Consider the following 26,988-nt stretch of genomic DNA (forward strand, 5'->3'; position numbering starts at 1 on the left):
TCCTCCAGTAGGCAGAGCGCTGGGAACTCCCACTTCGGGCTCCAGAGCTAGAAAAGAGCGTCGATGCCGGCGGCGGTGATGAATTGTAGGAGGAGCTGCCTGCTTGGCGGCTCTGAGGAGCCGCTGCTGCTGCTGCTGGTGGCCTCTTTGCAGGTGAGTGGTTTTGTTTCAGAATTTTGCTGTGGCGAACCTTTCTGTTTTTCAGTGACGTGGTGTTTTAGTTTGAAGTGCAGGAAGGCCGGTTCTTGACTCCGCCGATTCCGTCTTTGGAGGGAATCTGGCGCTAGCTCGTCAGCCCCTCGAGCTCTACCCTTCACTTACTCCCCAGGTCCCTCTCAGGTCCCTTTCTCAGAATAAGCCTTCCTGGGACGCACAGATCTGTCAGCTGAAAGGAGGACTCCGCCTTGGTCGTGGTGTCTTGACGGCAAGAATAAACAGGAGTTGGAGGGAGTGATAAACTCATTTCTCCTGGACGTATGAGGCACAGACTGTGGCAGAGTAGGGGTCCTGGCAGCAAGCTCGGGGTGTTCTCAGGGCCACGCCGCTATGTTTGGGGAGATGGCAGACCTGGCCCTAAAAGTCTAAGTATACTGATAGAAAAAACCTGCGTGCCCGGTAAGGAGAAAGAGGTGAATATCTGCAATGGTTTCACGTAGCTCTCAAATGGAGCTAAATCACAGGTTCTTAGAACCACTACAAATTAAAAAAAGAAGTATATTTCTCCTCCATTCAAGGGATGGGAGCTGTATTATTAGAGAAGGACAAGAGAAATGCATAATGGAAGTAAAGTTCACAGTTGCTTTGAAAAAGTAAAGTTAAAGGATAATTAGTTGTTTGCTAACTTATTATCCTCCTCTTCCCCTACCACCTCCCTTCCAAATTATGGAGGCTCTACAGCTTGTGAGTGGTACCAGAATGTGAACTGACCGAATGCAGACTTTTGGGGGGGGGGAATCAAATGGAATCTTTCACCAGGAGGTGGTACAGTTTTCTGTTATGAAAGCAGAACACATGCCAGCTTGTACTTTGGTTTAAAACTCTCTCCCTTGAGGCCAGGGACTAGGTTTTATCCATCTTTGTTTTCCTGTAGCGCCTCACACACTTGTGGATGCCCCTCATATGGTGGTGGACTTTCTTTTACTTAAAGTTTTTATTTTTAATTCTAGTTAGTTAACATGCAGTGTTACATTCGTTTCAGGGGTACGATGTAGTGATTCAACACTTCCATGCATCGCCCGCTGCTCATCACAAGTGCACTCCTTAATCCCCATGGTGGTAGACTTTGGAGAAGTGTAATTCAAGCGAATGGTGTAGTAGAAGGAGCTCTGAATTGGAAGTCAGGACCCCTAGGTTTTAGTGTTGAAGCTGTTGCTATTTGTGTAATCTTAAACAAATCATTTCAACCCTCCGGCTTAATTTTTGCATCTTTAAAGAAGCGGATGTTGCAGCAGATTGTTTCTGAGGGCCATGCCTGTGTTAAAAGTCTGTTTTAAAATAAAGATGATTAGACATTTTCCACCACAAGGACATAAGCAAAAATCTCATAGTGGTAAATTCTGGGCCAATGTGTTAGCAAATAAAAGTTCCCAGCTACAAAGGGTAGTACTTGTTCTTTTGTGCCCCTTTTTAAACCAAACCCAATGGATCATTGTAGAAAATTTGGTCATTGTACAGAATGACCATTGTACAGAGTATAATGTGGCAGAAAATGTCATCCTTTATCCCATCACTCAGAGGTAAGCACTATTAGTGTTTGGGCAGATCTTCCAGTCTCTCTTCCTCTTTTGCCTTCTACGGTTGGTTGAGTTTAAGTGGCATATTTCATTTTAAGTAATGAGTGATACATCTGTATTCAGCTGTGCCTTCGTTTCTGTGGGTCTGGTGCTCAGAGAACAGAGGACACACGGACATTTGAACCAACAGGTCTCTCGAACATCCTTGGAGTGAAATCTGGTGTGAGAGAATGTTTACATGGAGAAATAAGACCAAAAGTATTACTTAATACTAAAACTCTTTCACAGAAATTTGGCCACAAATACTGAAGAAAAATACTTTATAAAATGTAGAGTAAACGTTAGCCACTTGACTAAAGCATTTGGATTGTAGGATACTGCTTAATATTTGGTATGCTTCTAGAGCTGTGTCTTACCATCAACTCCCTCAACACATACAACATTTGATTGTATTTCTCCTTCTGCTACCTAATTTAACATTTTTTCTTTACCCCCAACCTCATTTTACTTTATTCCCGGCTTTTACGTCTGCACATACCTCAGCAAGGTAGGATCACTTTCAGGGGCCTGAGGTCTGGGCGAGTTTTCATTAGTCTGCTCCATTCAACCCAGAATACCTCTCACTCTTTGGCAGTGAGAGGCACAATCTCACTTAGTCTCCCAATAGCCCCTTGAGAACAGCAATTATCCCTGTGTTTATGGCTAAGGAACCTAAGGTCCAGAACGTTTGAATCACTTGGTCCATATCACACCGCCCGTAAAGAAGCAGAGCTGGGACTAATGTCCATGTTTCTTGACTTCAAATTTCTGGGATTTGGTAGCAATAGTTTGTGTTGACAAAAGCTATTATCCTGGGGGAATAAGTAACCAAAGCTAGGAAGGAGTTGTCATGAGTGGGTGTTGCACTCATCAGTGATGCCGCGCAGGCTGGAGCAAGCAACATGCCCCGGGCAAACACTCATCTCATGACCCAGGTAGATCTCTTCCCTGTGAATAGGGGTCTACCTGCTATGGTTTGCTACCCATGTAACAAGTGATCAGTAGGGGCTGCTAGTAGAGGTAAAGTTGGAGAATGACCAGGGTTACAGTGCCTGGAAAACACCAGGAAGTGATAGCATTTGCTCCCCGTAAAGAGGTGCTCTTGGAGCTCAAATGGAAAAGTTACCGTAAAGCTTTAGGGAAAGTAATAGATGGTGGAACGCAAGGTACTTTTAGGTACAGTCATGTTTGAACTTTTAATATTGAGCTTGATTTTGGGGAAAGCGTATTTTGTTAAGACTCTAAGGAACTGAGCTCTGGATTTCATTTCCCTTAAGAACTGTTCCTTTTTTAATTTATCGGAAACATGATTAACCTCTCTTTTCCTATCCTCGAATATGCCAACCTATCTTTTATAGAATTAGATTCCTCTAGAGTTAGATTAAGAGTTGTTCAAAGCCATGCAGTGCGGATTTGCACTAGGGAAAACTTCTGAGTGGTGAAGGGTAGCATTTGAGTATCTAATATTTAAGGGGAAGTTGCTGATCACAGCAACTCTGGCTCTGTATCTCTTATTTGATGTTACTCAACATTATATCATTGATCACCTTACTCTTTTCAGAAGCAGAAAACTAATTTTTTATTTTTAGACTGGACTTTATCCTATAATTTTCCTCGCCTGTTCATGAGTCGTTATACTATAGTATTAGATATTACGTTTCAGACATCCAAGGAAGGGAGGCCGCAATGTTTCAGGAGCATTATTTTGGAACACAGGATGAGCCTCAGTTATGGTGGGGGGCGCGGGCAAGGCATATGAAAGTACACGGTTTAATGAGGGGCAGGAGTAGGAGGCAGCAGCAAGATCGTCTAGTGCTACATTTGTTGAAACTACCTAGAGGTCCTGGAAATATTGTAGAAGTAACGTCAGTAAATGCAATGCTGTGTATTTGCACCAGTCCCCTACCCACCTACTCTCTCCAGCCCTGCCTTGCCGAAAGGATGATAATTCTAAAAAAAAAATGCAGAATTTCAGTTTTAGGGTGGCATTTATGGAAAGAATATCTTTTGCTCTGTAGGCAATTGAGATGGAATTTCTATACATAGACATAGCGAAAAGCTTTTGAAAATATGTCACCTGCATATTGTGTTTCCTTTGAATCACCTGTCTCTTTACCGCGAAGCCAGTTGCTCAGGTTGTATGCCCGAGCAAGTGTACATTCTCCCGACATGTGAGGCACTGTGACAATTTATGGAGAAGATGTCTGAGAGAAGTAAAGCATGTCAAAATGAGATATTTTTGAAGCTGGTTAACAGCATGAATACTTTTTCTCTATAATTTTACCTCGAACCCATTATTAAATCAATTAAGCAGAAGTAAACAGACTGATTTGAATGTGTTCAGTATTGTCTTCTGTGAGGAATAAAAACAATTATGAATGGGATTCCATTACTCAAGGTACTTGCAGTTCTGGCCAAGAATAAAATCAGGTGATTTAATAATTCTGAGATTATCCCACGGCAGGATGCTTAAAGGTTCAAAATGCTGATGTGATTAGTAGATCTGAGTATGGTGTCCAGCTAAGCCAAGGTTTGGCAAACTAAGGCCTTCTGGTCTACTACCTGTTTTTGTACAGCCCACAAGCTATGAATGCTTTCTACATTTTTTTTTAACCAGTTGAAATAAATCAAAGAATGATAATACTTCCTGGGCATGAAAATTATATGAAATTCTAATTTCAGTGTCCATACATAAAGTTTGTTGAAATAAAGCTTCATTTATTCATTTATGTACTGTCTGTGGCTTTCACCTACAGTGGCCAAATTGAGCAATTGTAACAGACTATAGAGCCTACAAAATTTACTATTTGGCATTTCACAGGAAAAAATTACCAACACCTCAGCTAAGCTGTAGTGTCTTTCATATCCATCTCCTTCATGCCATCTCAGCAGCCATTATCCTGGTCCAGGTCTTCATTATATATTACCAGAATCATTGCAAAAGCCTCTCACGTAGTCGTTCAGTAGTTTTCCTCATTTCATTCTGTGTTTGTAAGTGTTGCCTGATCTTCCTAAGATACACATTATTAAACCTTTAGTGATATCCCAATGCTTATAGAAGAACCTATATTTTTTGGCACAAGGCCTTTCTGGGGCCACTATTCAATCTTATCTTTCTAGGCTTGTCTCCTCCTACTTCCTTAATATACCCTGTACTTAGGATAGGGATCATATAATTTTCCAAATGGGACACTCAGGTGTGAAAGGGGCCCTATAATAATTATGTTGGGGAAACAGGCCTAAAGCAAGACTGTTCTAGGCAAACGTGGAAATGTGGTCACCCTTTCTATACTCCAGCCAATTTGAATGGCTCACCATTCTCCATATGCACCTGTTCCCTTGCCTCTACTCACTATTCCTTTAGTCTAGAATTCCTTTTCCTTTTTCTATAAATCTAAGTCTCGAACATCTTTCCAAATCCAGTTTAAATAGTACCATGTCCATGAAGTCTTACTCAGAAATAATCTCCCCTTTTTCATCTCCCTTATGAATGAAGAAGTGCTTTCTTATGGTGTGGATTACTTTCTGCTTTAGTGATACACACACATCCCCCATCAGTTCCTTGAAGACATAATCTATGTTGGATTCTATACTCCTCACAGTCCTACTTTATGCCCTGCAAGTGGGGTTTGCAACACGTGTTTAAAGAATGAGTTAATTGGGGGCGCCTGGGTGGCACAGCGGTTAAGCGTCTGCCTTCGGCTCAGGACGTGATCCTGGCGTTACGGGATCAAGCCCCACATCAGCCTCCTCCGCTATGAGCCTGCTTCTTCCTCTCCCACTCCCCCTGCTTGTGTTCCCTCTCTCGCTGGCTGTCTCTATCTCTGTCAAATAAATAAATAAAATCTTAAAAAAAAAAAGAATGAGTTAATTGAGTAGACAGGGGAGACTGATGAATATTTGGGGCTGTCAATTTATAAATCATCCACTTTAATGTGAGTAAAGTAGTGAGAAAAGTTTCCAAGGACTGAGAACAGAGCCTTGGGTGCCAATGTGGTGATGCAGCAGAGTGGTTTAAGGCCTAAGGATAGCTTAGGGGTCCAGCCTGCCTGAGACTGAACTCCAGCTCCCGCTATTTGCAATCTGTGTCACCCTGGGCAAGTCAAACTTTCCTTCTAAGTTTCTGCATCTGTAAAATGGGAGTAATCATAGCACCTTCTCCATAGAATGGTGGTTGAGGAGTCAAATAATCCCAAATACATGGTGAGTCCTCCATGAATATTGGCTGCTATGACATCATATGCTGTTTTCATCATCATAGATAGTACTGTTGGTGGTGGGTAGGAAAATACAGAGACCCAAGACCAGATGTAACAATAGAAGAGCTGAGAGAAATGCAGCATCAGAATCTTAGAATAATTCTAACCCCTCTATTGAGGTAGTCAGCTTCAGAGGGATCGAAGAGGTGTGAGTCCTGAGAGAAGATGGTCTTTGCTTAGTGAGAAATAACTAATTGGCAGTCTTTTGAGAGACCATTTCAGTAGAGTGGTCAAGGCCCAGTTTAGGTGTCAGAGGACTAAAAAAGTAATGGCCAGAAGGAGGGGAGAGCAGCAAAGAGGAAAGGTGAGAAGATGAGACACAGAGTCATATAAAAGATATGTTTGTTTAATCATTTTTTTCTTTGAGCAATACCATACTTTAAAAAGGACAAAACCCTAGGGTGCCTGGGTGGCTTGGTTGGTCCAGTTCTTGGTTTCTGTTCAGGTTTTGAGCTCAGGGTTATGAGATTGAGTCCTGCATTGGGCTCCATGGCTCAGCAGGGGAGTCTGTTCTAGATTCTCTTCTCTCCCTCTGGCTCTCCCCCCGCCCCAAGCATGCTCTCTCTCTCTCACTCTTACTCTTTCTCTCGCTCTTTCAAATAAATAAATACATCTTTAAAAAAAAAAAAGGAAGAAACCCTGGGGTATGTTAATTCAGTGACCTATGTGGCCCTTTTTGGTATGAAGTAAATCATTGACTAAAATTAGTGCTTAATTCAGGTGCTGGTAACCCTTGCCAAGGGATAAACGAGGAATCTTGAGAACCGACTCCAGAATGGTGAGCTTTACCAAAAACAACACAAAAAAGCAAAGCTTGGTTTAAAAAAAAAAAAGTTTTTAATTTGTGGGTGGGGTGTGTATATTCGTAGTGTGGTACCTCTTTGTAAATTGCCCACTTGACTTTGTGCCTTGAGGTTTTTCGCCAGAGCAGTCATAGGCTGTGCCCTCTTTTATACTCACCTTGTTTGTATGCATTTTATGAAATGACTGCCTGGGTTTGGAAAGACAGGTTGTGACTGGAGATGCTCCTGTGAAGTGAAGCCAAGTGAGCCTAGATACTCAAACCCAGACTCTGAAGTCTCCAAGGTGAGGAGAAAGAGCACAGATATTGGAGGCAGGTGTGGATTGCCGTTCCATTTTGCTGCTTAGTGGCTCTATGTATTTCGTTTGTTTGTTTGCTTGTTTTTGGGGTTTTTTTTTTTGTTTCAAGTTTTTATTTAGATTCGAGTTAGTTAATCTATAGTGTAATGTTGTCAATCGGAGTCTCTCTTTTCTCTGTGGAAATTATGGCCATTTGTAAATATGCTAAACCGTGAAGAATACAGAAGTGTAATGTGTGATCGTGATTGGCTCTGGCTTTGCCATTAAATACACTGCAGTTCTTGAATTAAGGCTTCCTAACCCCTCAGGCCTGCCACCTGAGTGTTTTTACTTTGGCAGTTACCACTCAAACTGTCAGGCCTTCAGCTCATTAGCACAATGTAATCACTTCTGTTGAACTGACTTCAATTCAGTCAACACACCTTCCTACTAAGTACCCAGAGTGTGTCAAATGTCACGCTAGGTTTTAGAGATCTGGCGGTGAGTGAGGCCTGCTGTGATGCAGCTGATGGTCTAACAGGGCACAGAGGTGCTGAACAAGTAATCTGTACAAGTGACCCTTCATAACTGTACCCAATGTTTTAGAGCGGGGTGCTTCTAGATTGTAGACCAAGCAAGACTGACCACTTCTCCGTGGGTGAGAAGGAAGGGCAGAGAAGTCGGCCTAGAGCCGAGGTGGTCTCAAACCAGCAGTATCTCGGCATCAGCTGGGAGCCTGTTAGAAATCCAGATTCTCAGGCCCACCGCAGAGGTACTCGGTCAGGCCTTGGAAGTGAGGCCCAGCTCTCTGTTGTAACCACTTCTCTTGGTGATTCTGATGTATGTTCAACTTTGAAAACTGCTGGCCTAGAGGAAATAACCTTTAAACTCAGCTCTAAAGCTGTTCCAGTCAACATGGTAGCCATTGGTCACATGAGCTTTTGAAATGCGGCTGGTCCAAGTTGAGCTGTGGTTTAAGTCTAAAATACACATCAGGTTTCAAAGACTTACTGTGAAAAAAAGAATGTAAAATACCCTATGAAGAATTTTATATAGATCATAGGTTAGAATAATATTGTGAACCTGTAAGGTTAAATAAAATATATTATTAAAATTAATTTTATTTATTTATTTTCCTGTTTTAATATGGCTTTTAAAAAATCTAAAATTACATTTGTGGCTTACAGTATATTTTGATTGGACACAGCTGATCTAAAGGAGAACTAGGGGTGGGGCGCCTGGGTGGCTCAGTCATTAAGCATCTGCCTTCGGCTCAGGGCGTGATCCCAGCGATCTGGGATCGAGCCCCACATCAGGCTCCTCCACTAGGAGCCTGCTTCTTCCTCTCCCACTCCCCCTGCTTGTGTTCCCTCTCTCGCTGGCTGTCTTTCTCTGTCAAATAAATAAATAAAATCTTTAAAAAATAATAAAAAAATAAAGGAGAACTAGGGGTTACCTAAAGCTGGGTGGAACCAGAGTGGCAGTGGAGGAGAAGGGACAGGTGGGCGAGGGTTCTGGGTAGGGTACAGTGTGTGCAGAGGTCCTGAAGCAAGAAAGAACACGGCATGCTCGAGGAAATAAAAGCAAAGCCTCGCAGGTCACATTAAAGATTTTGAACTTTATCCTAAGACCAACAGGAAGTGATAGAGGATTTTAAATAGGGCGCTCACTTTCCAGGACGTTTACTGCTAATCAGTGAGGGCACAAGACCTACATTTGAATATAGCTAGACTCTCAGAAGCCAAGCTTCTCCCCTCCCCCAAAAATGGTGGGGGTGGAGACATTTGGTCAGGCCCGTACCCATCACCTGCCCATGCCCCAGGATCCGAGGCATGGACACCCCCGATGAAAGGAAGAAGCAGACACCTGAGAGAGGTAGTTTTGCTTTCAGTTCATTTTCACCTGTGTTAAAGCTCAGAGCTGGCAGAAGCATTCTGGGAAAAGTCCAAAGTTGAGTGGAAGTTTGATTACAGAGCTGGGGCTCTGCAGGGTGCTGGCCAAGGGTTTGGCAAAGGAAGGTCAGGGGCAAGAAGGCCAGCACATGTGGAGGTGAGAGTGTGTTGGACAAAGCAGAGGAAAGCCGGGATTGGAACCTGGAGGCTGGGGGTCCAACCATCTCCCAGGGTATGGTGGCCTCTTCCTTCATCTGTGGCCTGGAGGAAATTTCTTTGTAAGTCACGGTTCACTTGTTAGCAGACTCAGTCTAGCCTCCAGACAGATTTCGTTTAGCTCACATTTTTCAAATGTATTAAATTAGTCACCAGTATTAATATCAGGTGTCACCTAAAAAAATGTGCATTTCTGGTGTTTTTGAAAATTGGAAGATCCAGGAACCCCAGTTCCTCAGCCTCACAGAGAAATGAGGGAGCTAAGTAGTCACTACTCCTTTTAGTTTTATATGAAATTTTAGGAGCTGAAATGACCATTTTTATGTTTTTTATTTTTATTTATTTATTTTTTTTAAAGATTTTTTAAATTTATTTATTCGACAGAGATAGAGACAGCCAGCGAGAGAGGGAACACAGGCAGGGGGAGTGGGAGAGGAAGAAGCAGGGCTCATAGCGGAGGAGCCCGATGTGGCTCGATCCCACAACGCTGGGATCACGCCCTGAGCCGAAGGCAGATGCCCAACCGCTGTGCCACCCAGGCGCCCCCATTTTTATGTTTTTTAAAGAAGACATTTTTTTACCTGAAGACAAAACCGAGTTCATAGGTTCTCTGTGGCCTGACTCGAAGTCTTACATTCTCTCCAGTATCTGCATTGAGGAGTCCCATCTTCCATTTGTTCTCCAGAAAAGTTCTAAGAATAGGACCCTTAGTTCAGTGAGACCAGGTTATACAAAAGCTCTGTCCATTTACATGAGAGTCGCATCCGTCAGAGAAGGATGCGTGGTCCCCACAGTTCTTCATAGTTCCCATCACCCCTGTGCCTAAGCGTCACTGCTCTTCCCCTCTCTCTGGCCCCGGGACATGTGAGTTTGCAGCCCCAGCCTGAAACTTTGAATGAGACTGACTGCACTGCTGTGTGTTTGTTGGGAAACACTTGGTATACCAGCGGCCATGGTGATTAAAATCTTGAAGATTGCAAACCTCAACAGCTCCTCTGCAAATATTCAGCAGTTAATTAAGTAGGAAGTCAGTTGATAGCAGCAAGGAGGAGAGAAGGAAGTAACTTTGTTTACCCAAGATAGATGCACTAGTCTAGAACCTTATCCTGTATTCACCCCTGTACGCCAGAGGGAGGGAAGAGTGTGTATTTGTGTAGTCTTCCTGGCTGTAGTACTGTTTCTCTGCTCCAGTATGTGTATTTGGAGGGGGTGGGCCTGGAAACAGAGAAATTGTTTTATTTCTTAAACAAAGTAAGCAAATAGAGCAGATTAAAGTATTGCCAAGTGTGGCAGTAAGTATCTGGGTGTTCATGATGTTATTGCTCTCTCTCTAGATTTTGTTCCCTTGATATAGTTCATAATCAAAGACCATGGAGAAGTGCTTCTGCCTACAGAACTTGTCCATCATACCATTTTCCATTTGAAGGGAAAATAGCTTCATTAGCATAAGGAGGCTTCCTGCTTAACAAGACAAAGTAAGGGTTGAGGTGGCTTCTCTTTTCTCCATCCCCCTCCTCCACCAGCAGCAAAAAAACAAAACAATAAATGTTACAAGGGGGTGGATCTAGTTTTTGATTGGTTGGAAGCTTCTACCACTTGGTGAATTGGGGCTCTTTAAAAAAAAATACAAAAATGTCTTTCTTTTGCAAATTAAACACACATGCATACATGCATGCACACGTGCATACACACACACACAGGCACACACACACCGACACACACGCACGCACATGGGCATTCATTATTTGGTTTCTCCCTGTCCCTTAGAAGGAGCTTGTCCAAGTGAAGGAGCCTGAAGCTCGAGCTTCGTTAGCTTCGTGACTATTCTGCATCTGGGCACCAATAATCACAATCACGCAGCAAAACGCTGCCCAGATGTCTTTCATCCTGTTCTCTGTTCTTCCGCCACCCCGAAGGGATCGCTGAGGGAGGTTAGAGGCTTCAGTCTCGCTCACCCTAAGCCCTAAACCTAACCACCCTCATCTTTCACCTACTTGCAGACTACCTCAGTCTGCTTCCTCCCTCAGGTCCTCCTGGGTTTCCCCTCGCCTGAAATAAGACAAAGCCTTATTTTAAAACCTTTCTTCCCTTCAGAATCTCTAGGAATTACTAAAGAAAGGAAGAAACGAGATACCTAGCTTCCAGTTAACTTTGTCACTGATTGTTATGTAACTGTGGGTGAATCACAGGTTAAGTGGGACAGAAAATCTCCAGTGAATGGGACTTGCCAAGAATGGCAGAGGACCAGGCCCTGATGTTCCTATCATTTTTACTCCTCAGTGTGAAAACCCCCGGGGTGGAAATGGAGAGCACTGGGCAAGGAAAGTGAGTGGCATTTGTCAGCATAAGTACGTCCGCTGCAAGGAGAGTGGAGGCAGCCTTAGGCAGCCGGGATAGCAGATTCTCCAGGCGACAGAGTGGGCCCAGCAGACCTTTGGGCCAGCGGCTTAATTTAGGGAATTCAGAAACACTTTCAGGTTGTCTGTCCCACTCTGCCAGATTCTTCTCCTGCTGAGGTGTGGCTGGTTTGTGTAGGACAGTTTAAGGATCCGGGAGGAGGAGGCAGGGCCTCCTTATCAGTGTGCTTCCTCTCACTCCTGCCGACCTGTTCCTGCTAATCTGTTCCCACAGGCAGCACCTCCTAGCTGCTTGCGTTTGATAGCTTGTGTGTCATAGGGATTGACGCCTGCTGAAAGCTCTATCTTGAGGCAGGTGAGATTATTTTGGTGAGTACCGGGTTCAGCGTTAAATCACTTTTAGTGGTATTTGAATGTTGAACCTTAGATTTTCTTGGAGGTCGTAGAGCCTATGGTACGGAAGCACTTGCTGCCCCCAGTTAGTGATTTACATACCGGAGAAACGTGGTGGGCCATTGAATGAACATGTTTAACTTCTATAATAAAGTGAGACTGGTAAATATTTCTTTTTTCACCAGAGGAAAAGCAAAGTGAGGAGGATGCCTTCAACCCGGAGTCAGCTGCTAGGAGCTGGGAGTTCCCAGCTACTGCTCATCCTTTTAGACATCTATAACTCATTCCATTAAATCCTCTCTTCTGTAAGCACGGACTGCCTTTTTATCTGGCAGAAATGCAGCATGCCATTAGAATGACGTGTTCTGTTAGTTTACCTCATACCATTAACATACGGTCCAGCCGTCAGAAAATTATTTGTAGAATATGCCTGTATGTGCCACAGTGTGTAAGGTGTCTGATGTCTTGATCTCAAATCTGGTCAATGGAATGACTCCAGTTTAGTTTAGACACCGACTGTTGTAAAGTTGTGCTTCCATTTCCAGGAGTCAGTTGAATGAAGAATATAACAATATTCTTTTTTGTTCCTTTCTAGATGTATTGCTGTCATTGAATATTGGCCCATCTGAAAGTGCCAGGGAAGATCAGCCGTCAGGATGTCCAAGTACAAACTGATTATGTTAAGACATGGAGAGGGCGCTTGGAATAAAGAGAATCGTTTTTGTAGCTGGGTGGATCAGAAACTTAACAGTGAAGGAATGGAGGAAGCTCGGAACTGTGGAAAGCAACTCAAAGCACTAAACGTGGAGTTTGATCTCGTATTCACATCAATCCTTAATCGGTCGATCCACACAGCCTGGCTGATCCTGGAAGAGCTGGGGCAGGAGTGGGTTCCAGTGGAAAGCTCCTGGCGTCTAAATGAACGTCACTACGGAGCTTTGATCGGCCTCAACAGGGAGCAGATGGCTTTGAATCATGGTGAAGAACAAGTGAGGCTCTGGAGAAGAAGCTACAATGTGACCCCACCACCCATTGAGGAATCTCACCCTTTCTACCATGAAATCTACAACGACCGGAGGTATAAAGTGTGCGACGTACCTGTGGATCAGCTGCCCCGATCTGAAAGCTTAAAGGATGTTCTGGAGAGACTCCTTCCCTTTTGGAACGAAAGGATTGCTCCTGAAGTATTAAGTGGCAAAAACGTTCTGATATCCGCTCATGGAAATAGCAGTAGGGCTCTCCTGAAGCATCTGGAAGGTACCATCTTTATGCTACTACTTCTTAGAGGTTGCTAAGTGTTATACTTGGGCCTGAATCTAGAAAGGACTTGGTTTCCGAGCTAACAATACACAACTGACATGATCAACTTTCTTTCCTATTCTTTTTTACCACTTTAGTCCTTTAAGAATCATTTTGTTCTATAAATCAAAAACCCTGTGCCTTTTACATTCATATTATATACAGCAGTGATCCTAAAACTTTAGCAAGCGTCAGAATTACCTGGAGGGAGAGTGTGGTCTACTACAGCTTGCTGGCCCCAGCCTTGGAGTTTCTGAATTTGTAGGCCTGAGGTGAGGCCAGAGAATTTGCATTTCCTAGATGTTTTGTGGTAATGCCCATACTACTGCTTGGGCTTCTCCACTTTGAGAACCCTTGATCTAAAAGATTATGTGGCTTTTGTTGTAGTAAGGGTAAGGGAGGCTAGGAAGGGTATACATTTCTATAGAAATGGTGTGCAAAGTCAATTTATTTATTTGAGTCTTTCCAGGTAAATAAGATGACCTAGACTTCGGTTTTGCCCATGCTCTTCCAACTTTGAACAGTTGTTCCAGTGTTGCAGACCTGGCCTTCTGGAACAATTCCTTTGTTCCAGTCCTCTCTTTCCAGACCAGGCTGAGTCATTGATTGGAGAAAATTGGGGGGACAGAAAATGAAAGGATGGCTTATTGGGGGATAATTGGTTGCCTCCATTTTATTTTAACTACTTGATATATTCTAAACGTATTCCGAAATGTACAATATTGTTATCTTCCTCTTAAGTGATGTGAACTAAATGAACTCTTGAAGACTCAAGCTCACCAGTTTGGGCATTAGTGATGGCCCTGTGATGCCTTCGGGGGGTCTCTCCTTCCCCTTTCTCCCTCCACTAAGGAATCCCAGGCAGTTGTGCATTTTGAGTGATCTGCTCCGTCGGCTGTTTTCCTGTCTTTACCACTCTCAGCAGTTGGCCCATGACACTAGAATGCATTTCTCCAACATTCCCTTCCCATTCTGCTTTACTTTTCTGTAAGAGGCTGTGAAAAATAAAAAGGTTGACATTGTATGTGAAACAAGTGAAAATAGGTTATTGGTAACAAAACAAAGTGATCTTTATGAGATTTTATTGTAAACTTTTTAGCATGTGTTTTTATCCCTGATTTTTATGTAACATGGCCAGGAGCCAAATCATTACTCCTATACCTGCATCCATTAGTCGTGCAGAGATCTAAACTCTACACACTTTATTGGCTATTAAAAATGTTATTGGCTAGACATGGCACTCAATCTGTTGGTGTATGTTTGTGTATATATCTTATTTACTCAACTATATAAAGGGTTCTATTCTTCCTCTTTCAGAATAGTCAGATGCTGGATTAAATGATAAATAACTTCATCATTATTGGACTATAGTACTTTATTGTTTGAAGAGTTGAGCCTTCTCTTAGGACAACAACAAACTGAAATTGAGAATTTCAGAGTTTCTGCAAAAAGATGTATTCTGTCCCACGATACCAGTTTCTTTTTTCCAAAGACGGGACTTAGATCTCTTTGTGGCCAAGCTCCCTTCCCTAAAGAAAACGCCATCATCTCCTTCAGGATCCTCTTTTCTCTACTGTCTTAGCTAGGAAATCCTCCCTTTAAAAACGATTTCTTGCTGTTTAATACCATCTATTCTTCAACTATCTTCAGGTTGAGATGTCTTTAAGATTATTCTGCATCCCCAGCCACAGCTCATCTTACCTACCTCCTTCTCTTAGTGCGTTGGTGACCTCACGGTTTCTTACTGTTCTTTTTTTGAAGGGAATAGGAAAGTTTACAGATGGTGGAAAAGAAGACTGTCACCATGGTGGGGGTGGAGGCCGAACTGCCTGTGGAGGGCAAGGTTACCCATAGAAAGCATACTTTCTGTGTTTGAAGGAGGTTTTGAAACCACTAATAATTTATTTAAAAAACAATCATTTGGTATAGCTGCTGTGGAAAACAATCTGGCAGCTTCTCAATAGATTAAACCTGCAGTTACCATATGATCCACCAAGTCTACGCACAGGTATTTACCTGTATTCATTTCCTAGCGCTACTGTGACAAAGTACGAATCACTGCATTGCTTAAGACAACAGATACTAGTTTTCTCACAGTTCTGGGGGCTGGGAGCGCTAAATTAAAGTGTTGGCAGGGTCATATTCTCTCTAGAGGCTCGAGGCGGGAATCCTTTCTTGCCTCTTCTAGCTTCTTGCTCCTTGGAAATCTTTGGCGTTCCCTGGCTTGTAGATGCATCATTGCAGCCCTCAGTCTTCACTTGGTGTTTTCCGCATGTGTCTTTCTCTTCCTTGTCCAAATTTCCCTTTCTTGTAAGAACACAATATTACAGTAGGGCTGAAGACCTCTTCTTAACTTGATTACCTCGATAAAGACCCTATTTCCATTTAAATAAGGTCATACTCTCAGGTTAGGACTATCTTTTTGGAGCGATGCAGTTCAACCCATAACAGTACTTAAGAGAAATGAAAACGTATGTCCATACAAAAACTTGTACACAAACCTTCGTAGCAGCAGTATTCATAAGAGCCAAAACATGAGGGCATCCCAGATGCCTATCACCTAGTGACTGGATAAATTAAGTTTGGCATATCCATACAATATAATATTATTTGGCAATGAAAATGAATGGAATAGTCTTATGTTCTACAACATGGATGAACTTTGAAATCGTTGTTAACTGAAAGAAGCCAGTCACAAAGGAGCATATATTGTATGATTCTACTTAAATGAAATGTCTGCATGGCCAAATCTTTAGTGACAGAAAACAGATTCTTTCCGAGGCCTGGGGTGGAGGTGGTAGGGGTGTGGCATGAGGAGTGACTGCAGTTAGGTACAGGCTTTCTTGCTGGGGCTGCTGAAAATGTGCTAAAATTGATTGTGATGATGGTCACACAAGTCTGAATATACTAAAAGTCCTTGACCTGTACACTTTATGTCGGTAAATGGTATGGTATGTGAATTACCTAATTAAAGCTGCAAAAATAGTTTAATCGACGGGATTGAAAGATGAAAGGATTTGACACTGGCCTAGAAAAAAATAGGGAAATGCTATGAAAGTGGACATGCTTGGATGTGGAGCACAGAATAAGGAAAAAATAAAATAAAATACAACTTTGCTAGGGCAGAAATGGATTTATTAGGGATTCCTGAGAAATTAGCAGACATTAGTCCTGAGGCTTTATGTATAGAACTAAATCACCTTTCAGAGCTTATTGAAATTGAAGTAACCTTAAATTATAATTCCTATCCCTATCAATATAAACAGGCCTTAGTACAAAATGTGTTTATTTGGGAGAAAATTAATTTAAAACAGTGGTGTTCATGCTGGAAGAGGTAAATGGTACAAGGAGATTCAAGTTAGAAATATGTGAAAGTGGAAAAGGTGTGGAGTTGGCTGATGTCTGCAGCCGAGGACAAGGGAGGTGTAGATGAGGGAGACAGGCGCTGGAAACAGGAGGGTTGGTGACGAGGGAGGATGGCAGACATTCAGGAGGAAAAAATGGCAGAAAATCCAGAATATGCCATTGGCACAAGCCCGCGGGTGGGGAAACAAACAGAGTGGGTGGGAAGAATGGGATCTGTCTGTAGAGGACGTGAAGGTGGTATGTAATCTTGGCTCACCCATCCTGGGTAGGAGAAAACTTAGTTCCTTTTTGGCCTGTAGTACCCCCTGGTGGTGCTGTTGTTAAGATTCATGGAGCTCTTTGATGTCGCTGTGGTTTCCTATAATGACTTCCACGCCTAAAATGGAAGAAATTATTTCACGTGCGTGAGATGGACTAAACTAGATTTTAGGATCACTTGATAAAGTAGTTATCGTGTCTTATTTTAGGAGTTCTCTAAATACCACTCTCCACTAAGAGATTTCTTCTATGGTGTATACTGAAAAATAAGATGGAGGTATTCTGTGTCACAACTCCAAGAATTAAGTATAAGTGACTTTCCCAAGATCAGAAGAAATAGTGTGTTATTTCTTTCATGTCATTTCTGTTAATGAGATTTTAGGTTTTTAAAAATTTATTCTGGATGTGTGTGGTCAACAGAATAGGAATACCAACAAGATCCTCTTACCTCGCATGTCTGACCTTCAGGAGCTCAAGTTATAGGGCTTTATGTAGTACTTGATAAATTCCCAATCTAAAAACAACATTCCTTTGAATTTGGATGTTAACTTTTTAAGACTCCAAAATATTAGGTGAATCTCCCCTACTTTAGGGGGGAAAATATAGATTTTCATCTGGTGGTAAGAACTACTTGCAATTTATTTGTGATTATATATGTTCGGTGTGTTAAAAACATATCATAAGGGGTGCCTGGGTGGCACAGCGATTAAGTGTCTGCCTTCGGCTCAGGGCGTGATCCCTGTGTTATGGGATCGAGCCCCACATCAGGCTCCTCCGCTATGAGCCTGCTTCTTCCTCTCCCACTCCCCCTGCTTGTGTTCCCTCTCTCGCTGGCTGTCTCTATCTCTGTCGAATAAATAAATAAAATCTTTAAGAAAAATCATAAAACTTACCATCTTAGTTGCCAATTTATTCTTACTGTAAAGTTACATGACTAGACATACCACCATTAGCCATTTTCTGATTAATACCTGTTGTCCCAGTACAATTATTAATAGCCTCTCCTTTCACTTTCAGAAGTGCCCCACTTGAATGATAAATTATATGGTCACCTTACTATAAAGATGTTAGCCTTCACTAGTACTAAGAATGAATACTTGAAATGGCTGTGACCAGATTCCATACTTTGTGTAAACATAAAAATTGCTAAATTCTTTGAATTGATTACAAAAGTAAGAATGCTTGTGGCTATAGACTTATCTGATTCCTAGTCATGCTTTCCGATATGTTTATATAAAATTCTCCTCTATAAACAGGATCTTTCAAGGAACTGGGCGATGTTTCCCAGTATTGTCCTCAATTGTTTGACAGACTTAAAGCTGTTACTTCCTCCTGGGGAGGAGTGTGGTAGCTGATAGAATCCAATGACACCATACCATCATACCATGAAAATACTTTGTTGTTTAAAGACTAGAACTTGGGATAGGAAGGGTGATGACCCTGTTAAATAACTACTTAGAGTATTGGTTTACCCTAAAATCTCAAAGTGCCTTACGATCTTTTTACTTAGAAGTGTACTAGTGTTCCCCATCTACTCTACATTGTATATACCTCAACAATGAAGAGTGTTAGTTCTTAAGACATTATTTTGTTTCTCAGCTATTTGGTGCTGTGACTTTACCCTATAAGCAGTCAAGTCATGACTGACACTTCTTCCATTTGTGAAAAAGAAGACAGGTGCTGTTGAGGGAAAATGAAACCCAGACAGACCTCAGATGACTTAGCCATGATCATGATAATTAGCTGGAGTCGTGAACTCCACCCAAACCCAGTTCACTGAGTCTCCACACATGATTACCACCTGGGCTTTTTTGTTTTAAGTTTTTTTCTGAAAAGTAGCCCTTCCCTTGATCTATTTTTTGTTTGGAATACTGTGTCTTAAGAAGCTGAGTCAAGAAGTATCGTTGGCAGGTAAACCATTAAAAGTTAATTTGATGCAACTAACTGAGTCTGCAATTATTATTGCTGTTACCCTAACATTGTGGTTTGTGTGTGCTGTTCCCCAGTACAGCTATACAAGGTGGCCTTATTTTGAGTGCATGCTACGTGCTTAGTGTGGTTCCAGGCATTTTACATCATATCCTGTTTAATATAGGAACTAGTGCAAGGTTCTGAACTGGCAGGAAAGCTGTGTTTCAACCCTGTGTTTTGCTCTGCTGTTTAGTGTATCTAGGTCATATTTTTTATTTCATTTGACCAATCATTGGTCACTAAGCTATTTTGCTTAAAGAAACCGCTTTAATAAAAAGGAGCAGACTACTGATATACCCTAACGTCCTGCGTGCATCTCAGCTGTATTATGCTACATGAAAGACACTGAATTAAAAAAGCTATATATTGCACATTCCTGTTGAAGTCTTAGCCCTCAGTAGTTCAGAATATGGCCCATTTGGACATAGGGCCTTTAAAGAGGTAATTAAGGTGAAATGAGGCCATTAGGATGTCCCCTAATCCAACAGGATCGGTGTCCTCCTAAGTGATCAGGACACAGACCCAGAGGAAAGACCATGTAAAGACTCAGGGAGATGGCAGCCATTTACAAACCAAGGAGAGGGCCTCAGACCTTTTTATCTCCACAACTGTGAGAAAATGACTTGCTGTTATTTATTTTTTTAAGCAACAAACAAACTAGGCATTGTATGACTATTTATTTGCCATTCAGGAAAAGGCAATACTATTGGGTCAGAAAACAGATCAGTGGAGGAAGGGTAGGCTGCAGAGGGGTACAAGGAAATTTGGGGGGTTCAAAGAACTATTCTGTATGCTCAAAAGGGTAAATTTTACTGTCTGTAAATTACACCTCAATTTTAAAAGTCTTGGTTTTATCCAGTGAAATGACCTTTGCCCTAATGGGGGGACCATGCCTTTTGTTGCACAAAATAATAGACTAGTTTGATTGTCCAATGGTAGAATTAAAGGAAGGTTGCTACATACAGCCACCTTTGCCTTTGAAAACTAACTAGGATGCACTGCTATGCTTTCCCGGGAGCAACTGGTGCCGTCTTTACTCAGCACCCAGACCATGGACAGCGTAGGGAGTCGCCAGTTAAACCCCATCTTCATGAATTATCTATAAGCTGCGGGACCACGAAACTTTGTGCTTGGAGGCTGTGAGCTCCTCTCGTAAAGGTTTTTCTGTCCCAGAATGATTTCTCCTCACTTGCCACCGAATTCTCTAGTTGTCTTGGGGTCCTCTATGTGACTTTTTTTTTCCTTCTCACAGCCAGCCAGTCCAGGAGTAGGTCAACACAGGAGAACGAACAGACAGTGAGACAAGTGTTACTGATTCAGAGCAAGGAAGCACTCTTGTACAGGAATTGCAAACCCAGGACTCACGTGTCAGCACCCAGGATACGCTTCTTGCCTAATCACGACGGCCTCTACCCTGTCAATTTTTTATTTAATAGCTCTGCTTTTCGATTGTAGGTCATTGGCGGGGGTGGGGATTGCATTACCTTTAACTTGAAAGTAGCTCTTAATACTTTCAGAAGAAAGAAGACTTCAGACAGACCTGGAGCTATTATATAGTAAGAAAATGCCTACCTAAGGGACGGCTTTACCTATTTTTAGCAGCATAAACGATTATCAGTGCTGTGCTAATAAGTCCAGATTATGTGCCAATAATGCCAAAGCATTCAGACCCACTTCTCCCCGAGCAGCACCGTATGAAAGCTCCTAATGCAGGCTTAGTATCTCAGGGCATCCTGTTCTGTAGCGTTCCAGACAGGCGTGTGTTTCTTTCTTTGCGGTTGGCATAGTCACTTCCTGTTTGTTTCCTGCTGGCCCACACTGAAGGAAAAGCCAGGGACTGAACTGGAGCGTTGGATGTAGTCTGCATCTTGCCAGCGGAAGCGGATTGTTTAGTCTGGGTTCAAGCACAGGCCTAGGCAGTTTCAAGTTTGGAATCAGAGTGGCATGCAGGAGACTCATGAACAACAGGCTCGATCCCTGAAGAATTGTGTGCAGCTGCACACGCGGCCAGGCAGAGAAGCCTTGAGGCGAAATGAGAGAACCAGGGAGGGCAGGTCAGCTGAGGCCAGCTGTAGGGGCAGGGGCTGAGAAGTGCATCACCTTTGGCATTTTAGTGTGATATTTTCAGAAGCTGCAAATTTGGGCCTCTCTCCGGTGAAGCAAATGCTTGTCCGGTGATATGGTTAAGCTTTCTCTTATTAGAAGTATCCATGATTAATAAAAATCGTTACTTTTTAAAGTTGTGGGCTATTTTAACTACAAAATTCAATGTGGAATGGATTCTGCCCTCTGCCTTAGTCTAAATTAGAGGCTGTGATCCTATCATCACGTTACAATATTCAAATAACCCCTTTCCAATTGCTCCCCAGCCTATCTTTAAGTTGCACATAATAGCATCCAAACCTTAAGGAATTCTAATTAAAGATAGGTAGATCATCTGTGACATTGAGAGTCTCTTGTGTCAGCTCTAATTTTCACAATAGAATACAGACCTCTCCCCATGAATCGCCCATCAGTGGGGTTTGAATTGTGACTTACTTGCCTGGGAAATGTACGTGGGGCCTGGGTGGCACCTCACGGTCCAATGAACGGATATGCACTGCAGATTTGGGGTTTGTTCTCGTCCTGTGACAGATCTGTCTCCCTGGACATCTTCTCTCCTGTTTCCCAAGATTCAAAGATAGTAAGCAAACCCTTTGGAGGAAATCAAAGAAAATATATGGAGGACAAATTTAATTTGAATTGTTTATTAGTACTAAATATAAACAAACTTTTCTTCAAGGCTAAGAGCCTTCTCAGCTCTTTTCTTTTCTTGGTAAGGTCATAAAGGAAACATAATCTTTCAACAAGGTTTCAAGAGTACAAGACTAGATGTAATTGGAAAGCCCAGAGAGTTCAGGTTTATTCATTGCAGCTATGTGCTGAGGGCCTGTCGATTAAGGTATTGTTCTTGGTACAGGGTACAGCTTCTAGAATTGGACACACAAAATCTTTATTTTTGAGGAGCTTATGTCTCCATTTTGATCTCTTTCTGAAATTTGGCCAATACCATACCTCTGGCGAAAGCCTTCAGAGTGCTTTCATGTATAGGCTTTATGCATTAGAGCTTTTACTTAATGTTTTCTTCCTATTGCTTATATGTATATGGAAGAAATAGATGCATATAATACATACAGTTGTAATCGTGGATTACATAGCTAAATGATTTCTGGATCCTGGCAGCCAACACGTAATAGGGTTCTTTCCATTTGAACAAACCATTTACTAAATTCTCACAGCGGCTAAGGCACTGTTCTAAGATCATAGGTGATACAGGGATGGATGAGACATGGTCCCTGCTCTCAAGGAGTTTGTAATCCTGGTAGGAGAATTAAGCATTGGCACAGCCACCTCTACTAGAAGGTCACGTGTGAGTGCTGTAGTACATGTCCGGTGATCTTAATAATGACTGTGGTTCCCATTCCTGCTGTAATGACTTGGGAGGGGGGGGCTCATGGATGCAGATTTGACTTCCTGAAGTTAATCCTGTATGCAGAAAATGAAGTTGTTTGAATTTCTCCCCATATTGGCATTGAGTTACCCCTTTGACTTACCATAAACTTTCATTATTTCTTACTTGAAGTGTCCCAATCATTGAGACTGCCGTTAACTCCTAGATGCTCCTACATGAAGGTTCAAGGATTAAAGACAGGGGCACCTGGGTGGCTCAGTCACCTAAGCATCTGACTCTTGACTTCAGCTCAGGTCTCAATCTCCAGGTCATGAGTTCAAGCCCTGCATTGGCCTTCATGCTGGGAGTGGAGCCTACTTAAAAAAAAAAATAGAATTAAAGACAATGATTGGGGGTTTAAGAAGGGATGGTTGTGGAGGGGAAGTGACAGAAAGGGGTAGTTGCAGGGTGAGGACTCTGATGATTCCCTTCAATACATTCTTGGATGCCGGATAAAAAATCTAAGCCAGTTATCAGACAGGGCATGTGCTGTTTGTCCACTCATTTTAACCTTCATATGATGTTCCAGTTAATGAATTTATAATACAGTATTGCATAATGTATTGATTCAGTTTGGCTTAATTCAGTGCAGATGCATTATTCTAGCCTTGGGACCTCTGCTTGCTTAACTTTCTCAGGACGAAGAATGGCTTATGCCAAAATTGAGCAATGAGTAATAGCTTCACTGTGGTTTTTCCTAATTTGCTATTTTAAAATTTCAGTCTTTTAAGTCTCATTGACTGATTATTAACCAGTCTAGGTATTTTAAATATCTGTAAGTAATTAGTCTGCCATGTGAATGATTTGAGTAGTCATTAAAGTGGAATGTCAACTTTAATTTATTTATTGGAAATGTTTCTATTTCTGTTGAGCTCTCCTTCCTTCGTAGGTGAAATATTCTACTTTGCATGGCTTATTTTTAGTTGGCTCTTTGATTCAGTCCCACAGAAAAGTGAGTTGTTATCTAAGCCATAGAGGCATGAGCTTGAGAGTGGTGCTACTAAAGAGAGGACCTCTCAAGATCTGGTTAGATCTGGGGCCATGGTCAAACAAGAGAAGTCCCATGTGTGCTCTAGCCCCTTGCCAAAGACCTGGAACTCTTTTCTAAGGTTACAGACCACAACCCCTAAACCTGGCCCATCATGATCTCAGTGCATTAGTGGTTTCAAAGAGCTCAGATGAATCTGTTCATGCCCTTTACCAGTCCTGAAAACAGGAGAACACTAGATGCAACTGCTTAGTTAGTACGCAGCCCTTCACAAGGGCACAGCATAGACACAAACATTCTCCTCTCTCCCTAGTCTGCCATGGAAGTAGCCTTGGGCAGACGGACAGGGTTGAAGTCCTGGGATTTGGGAATAAAAAGCACAGGTCCAATTTTATTGCCTAAACAGTCTTATGATTTGAGAAGTTTTATTTAACCTCTCTGGATCTGTTTTGTATTTTTTAACAGCTCTATTGAGTTATAATTTACGTAATATACAGTTCACCTATTTAAAGAGTATAGTTCAGTGGTTTTAGTATGTGTACAGAATTGCCCATCTATCACCACAGTCAATTTTTGAACAATTTCATTATTCCCAAAAGTAACCCTATACCTAGCTGTCACTTCCCACTTTCCCCATTCCTTCTAGCCCTAGGCAACTACTAATCTCTTTGTGTCACTCTGGATTTTCCTATATAAATGCAGTCATCCAACATGTAGTCCATGGTGACTGGCTTCTTTCATCAGCATGACGTTTTCAAGGCTCATCAATGTTGAGCATGTATCAGCACTCAATTCTTTTTCATTACTGAATACTATTCCACGGTATAGCTGTACAACAGCTATCACAGGAGCTACTATAGTTAATTTATGAAGGGTCATCACTTGAGGGACATTTAGGCTGCTTCCACTTTCTGACTGTTATGATTAATGCTACCATGAAGGTTCACATAAAAGATTTAGATAGGAAACATGAAGGAACAACAGGTTGCCCCAAATGGTATCTGCTATCCTACAATTTGATGTGATGCAAATCTCTAAGGTTTTTTTTTTTTTTCCTTTAATTCCTGGGAAGTTTTTTCCTTCCAGGAACTACAGCTAGAATCCCTCCCAATATCTGGCATGGTTCCAGGCACGCAGCTAAGATGGGACTCAATACATGCGCAGTGGGGCACCTGGGTGGCTCAGTTGGTTAAGCGTCCAACTCTTGATTTCAGCTCAGGTCGTGATCTCAGGGTCCTGGGATCGAACCCTGCATCAGGCTCTGTGCTCAGTGTGGAGTCTGCTTGAGATCCTCTCCCTCTGTCCTTCACTCTGATCACTCACTCTCTCTCTCTCTCAAATAAATAAGTAAATAAATAAATAAAATCTTAAAAAAAAAAAACCATGCAGTTACACAACTGAACAGAACTTCCTCTTACGTTGTCTTCAATGTCTTGTCCTTTCCTCTCCTGATCTACAGGTATCTCGGATGAAGACATTATCAACATTACTCTTCCCACTGGAGTCCCCATTCTCCTGGAACTGGATGAGAACCTACATGCTGTTGGGCCCCACCAGTTCCTGGGCGACCAAGAAGCTATCCAAGCCGCCATTAAGAAAATAGATGATCAAGGAAAAGTGAAAAAACGAGCTGAAAAATGAAGGCTTTCCCATTTGCTGGCTAGGAATAGCTGCGAAAGAAGTGGCATGCAGTGTTTAATGGGTGCTGATCTCTCTCCCTTTCTTTTTTTTTTCCCCCTGATTTTTCCAGAACTGGGCTATGGGGTAGAGTTTATATAGGTAACTAGGTAACTGATGTTGCCCAGATAAAGGCTTTAGGATGCCTGAGTACTTTGTCATGTCTTATGAATGAACTCTCCTGCTAGTCCTGTTTGAATTAGTCATTTGTGGGGCTAATTGGTAACAGCGGGGCTTAATCAATGTCCTAAGTATCTAAGACAGGAGAGTAACAAGTAGAGGTGAAGTTTAAGGTATTCATCATTCAGTAAATCATTATTGAGTCACTATTGACAGACACTACTTACTCTAGTAAGTAGTTCACTTTCATATGTACTAAGACTTTCCGGGATGATAGTAAGGGATATTAGATAAGATACTCTACTTAAGTATTTATTACTAGTCTTCTCCTCTAGGAAAAGGGATGCTTTGCTAGTTAAAACCAGAGGCCCATTAAATGGGGAAAATCATAGATGGGTTTCTCCAAGAAAGCCAACAACAAACAATAAGGCCCTTTGCCTTGTCTCTAGTCCAGAGACATCCTTTCTTTTGACATTTGGTAGGATTCCCCTTGGCTGCTAGAATTAGCAGCATGGAGACAGCCCTAGCTGTTGGTGTTCTCCTTTTGTTTTATTCTGTTGAAGTTCAATCTTTGGGTACTTAAAATTGGTTTAAAAATAAAGGTCTGTGACCAAAAATGAATGTCCCCAAAGCATCTCCATATAAGTGATAAACATTTGGTAAAGGTCTCTGAACTAGTCTTTGGCTCAAAATCTTCCTGTAACACCCAAAGCGTTGCATGGACACTCCCAATTCTCTACAGATTGAACATTGGGGTTCGGGGGGAAGGTAGAATATAGTGCATGTAATTTTATTCACATGAGCAGGGAAAATATGGTACATTGGTTTGTCATATCCATGTATTTTTCATCAGCTGAAAGCAAACGATTATAGTGTGTAACACAGAGCAGCTTGGGTAGGCCATGGGCGGATGTGATTACTTCTCAGTCTCAATGACACTGTTTTCCAGATCATATTTTTAAATGTCATGGGTACGTAAGTCCTCATTTCTTTAAACTCTTGCTTTATTTCAAGGCAGGTGACCTATATTTCAGTGATAAAGTCATGGGGAAAAATTGTAGCTATTTATCCATTTCATGGTTTTTCCATTGGCAGATTAATCTATTTGTATCCGTTTTATGGTAAATGGCAATAGAAGAAAACTAATTCTAAAACCCTTGCTACTGCTTGGTCTTCATTTGGTCCTTACTGTAGAACTCTTCCTGCCCTGGTGATGAAAATGGCTGGGAAGAAGAGCTGAAGCTGGCGTGCTCACAGCCGGCCACATCTGTGGTGCATAAGGACATGGAACGTGGATGCTTTCCATTTCTGACCAACTCGTGGTGTCTACCTTAGACCTTGATTTTAGTCTCGTTGCTTAATCCAATGATACTCTTTAGAATACAGAGATCAGATCCTTCTAGAATTCTAAACCTTTGGTGAGGCTGTACCTCACTCAGACCATTCTTTTAACAGTTTCATCTCTGGAATTGACCTCTGAATTTTCTAACCCGAGCGGTAACCATACCTTAATGCAGCTCAAGATCCTAGAGTTGGGGTCTTCCCTTGTCCTGCATCTAGATGTTCACCCCAGGGTACCCCTGGCCAAGTGATGTGCTTCTACTCACAAAGCTACACTCAAAACCAGTCACTTCGGAATCTTGCAGATTTCCTACAGTAGGGTTAATTTTTGCTGATACTTTCTGATATAATTTGGTTTATTGTTTTTGAGATCTTGGCTGAAATAAATGAGATATTTATGAAAACCTCATGTAAAATTATTTTTTGTTAATATTCTATTTTTAAGTAATCTCTACACCCAGCATGGGGCTCAAACTCACAACCCCGAGATCAAGAGTCGCACGTTCTAC

At 42.0% G+C, this 26,988-nt stretch overlaps 1 protein-coding gene across 2 annotated transcripts; it reads left to right on the plus strand.

Annotated features, from left to right (window-relative positions):
- Positions 1–26,883, plus strand: BPGM (bisphosphoglycerate mutase). Of its 2 annotated transcripts, XM_034672479.1 has the most exons (4): positions 32–153; positions 6,752–6,809; positions 12,565–13,226; positions 24,801–26,883. In XM_034672479.1, exons 3-4 carry the CDS (start codon positions 12,626–12,628, stop codon positions 24,980–24,982), a joined length of 783 nt encoding a protein of 260 aa, XP_034528370.1. In that variant the 5' UTR covers positions 32–153; positions 6,752–6,809; positions 12,565–12,625; the 3' UTR covers positions 24,983–26,883. The 2 variants fall into 2 exon arrangements, with proteins under 2 accessions (XP_002927550.1, XP_034528370.1); XM_002927504.4 differs by lacking the exon at positions 6,752–6,809 and having other exon boundaries at positions 1–153.
- The last annotated feature ends 105 nt before the right edge of the window (positions 26,884–26,988 follow it).

Source organism: Ailuropoda melanoleuca, chromosome 1 (genome assembly GCF_002007445.2).
Source record: "Ailuropoda melanoleuca isolate Jingjing chromosome 1, ASM200744v2, whole genome shotgun sequence".
Classification (NCBI taxonomy): Eukaryota; Metazoa; Chordata; class Mammalia; order Carnivora; family Ursidae; genus Ailuropoda; species Ailuropoda melanoleuca.

Coding starts and splice junctions, on each gene's coding strand:
- BPGM (XM_002927504.4), top strand. CDS start 12,626: ATGTCCAAGTACAAACTGATTATGTTAAGACATGGAGAGGGCGCTTGG. Junction 13,227..24,800: donor TCTCCTGAAGCATCTGGAAG/GTACCATCTTTA, acceptor CCTGATCTACAG/GTATCTCGGATGAAGACATT.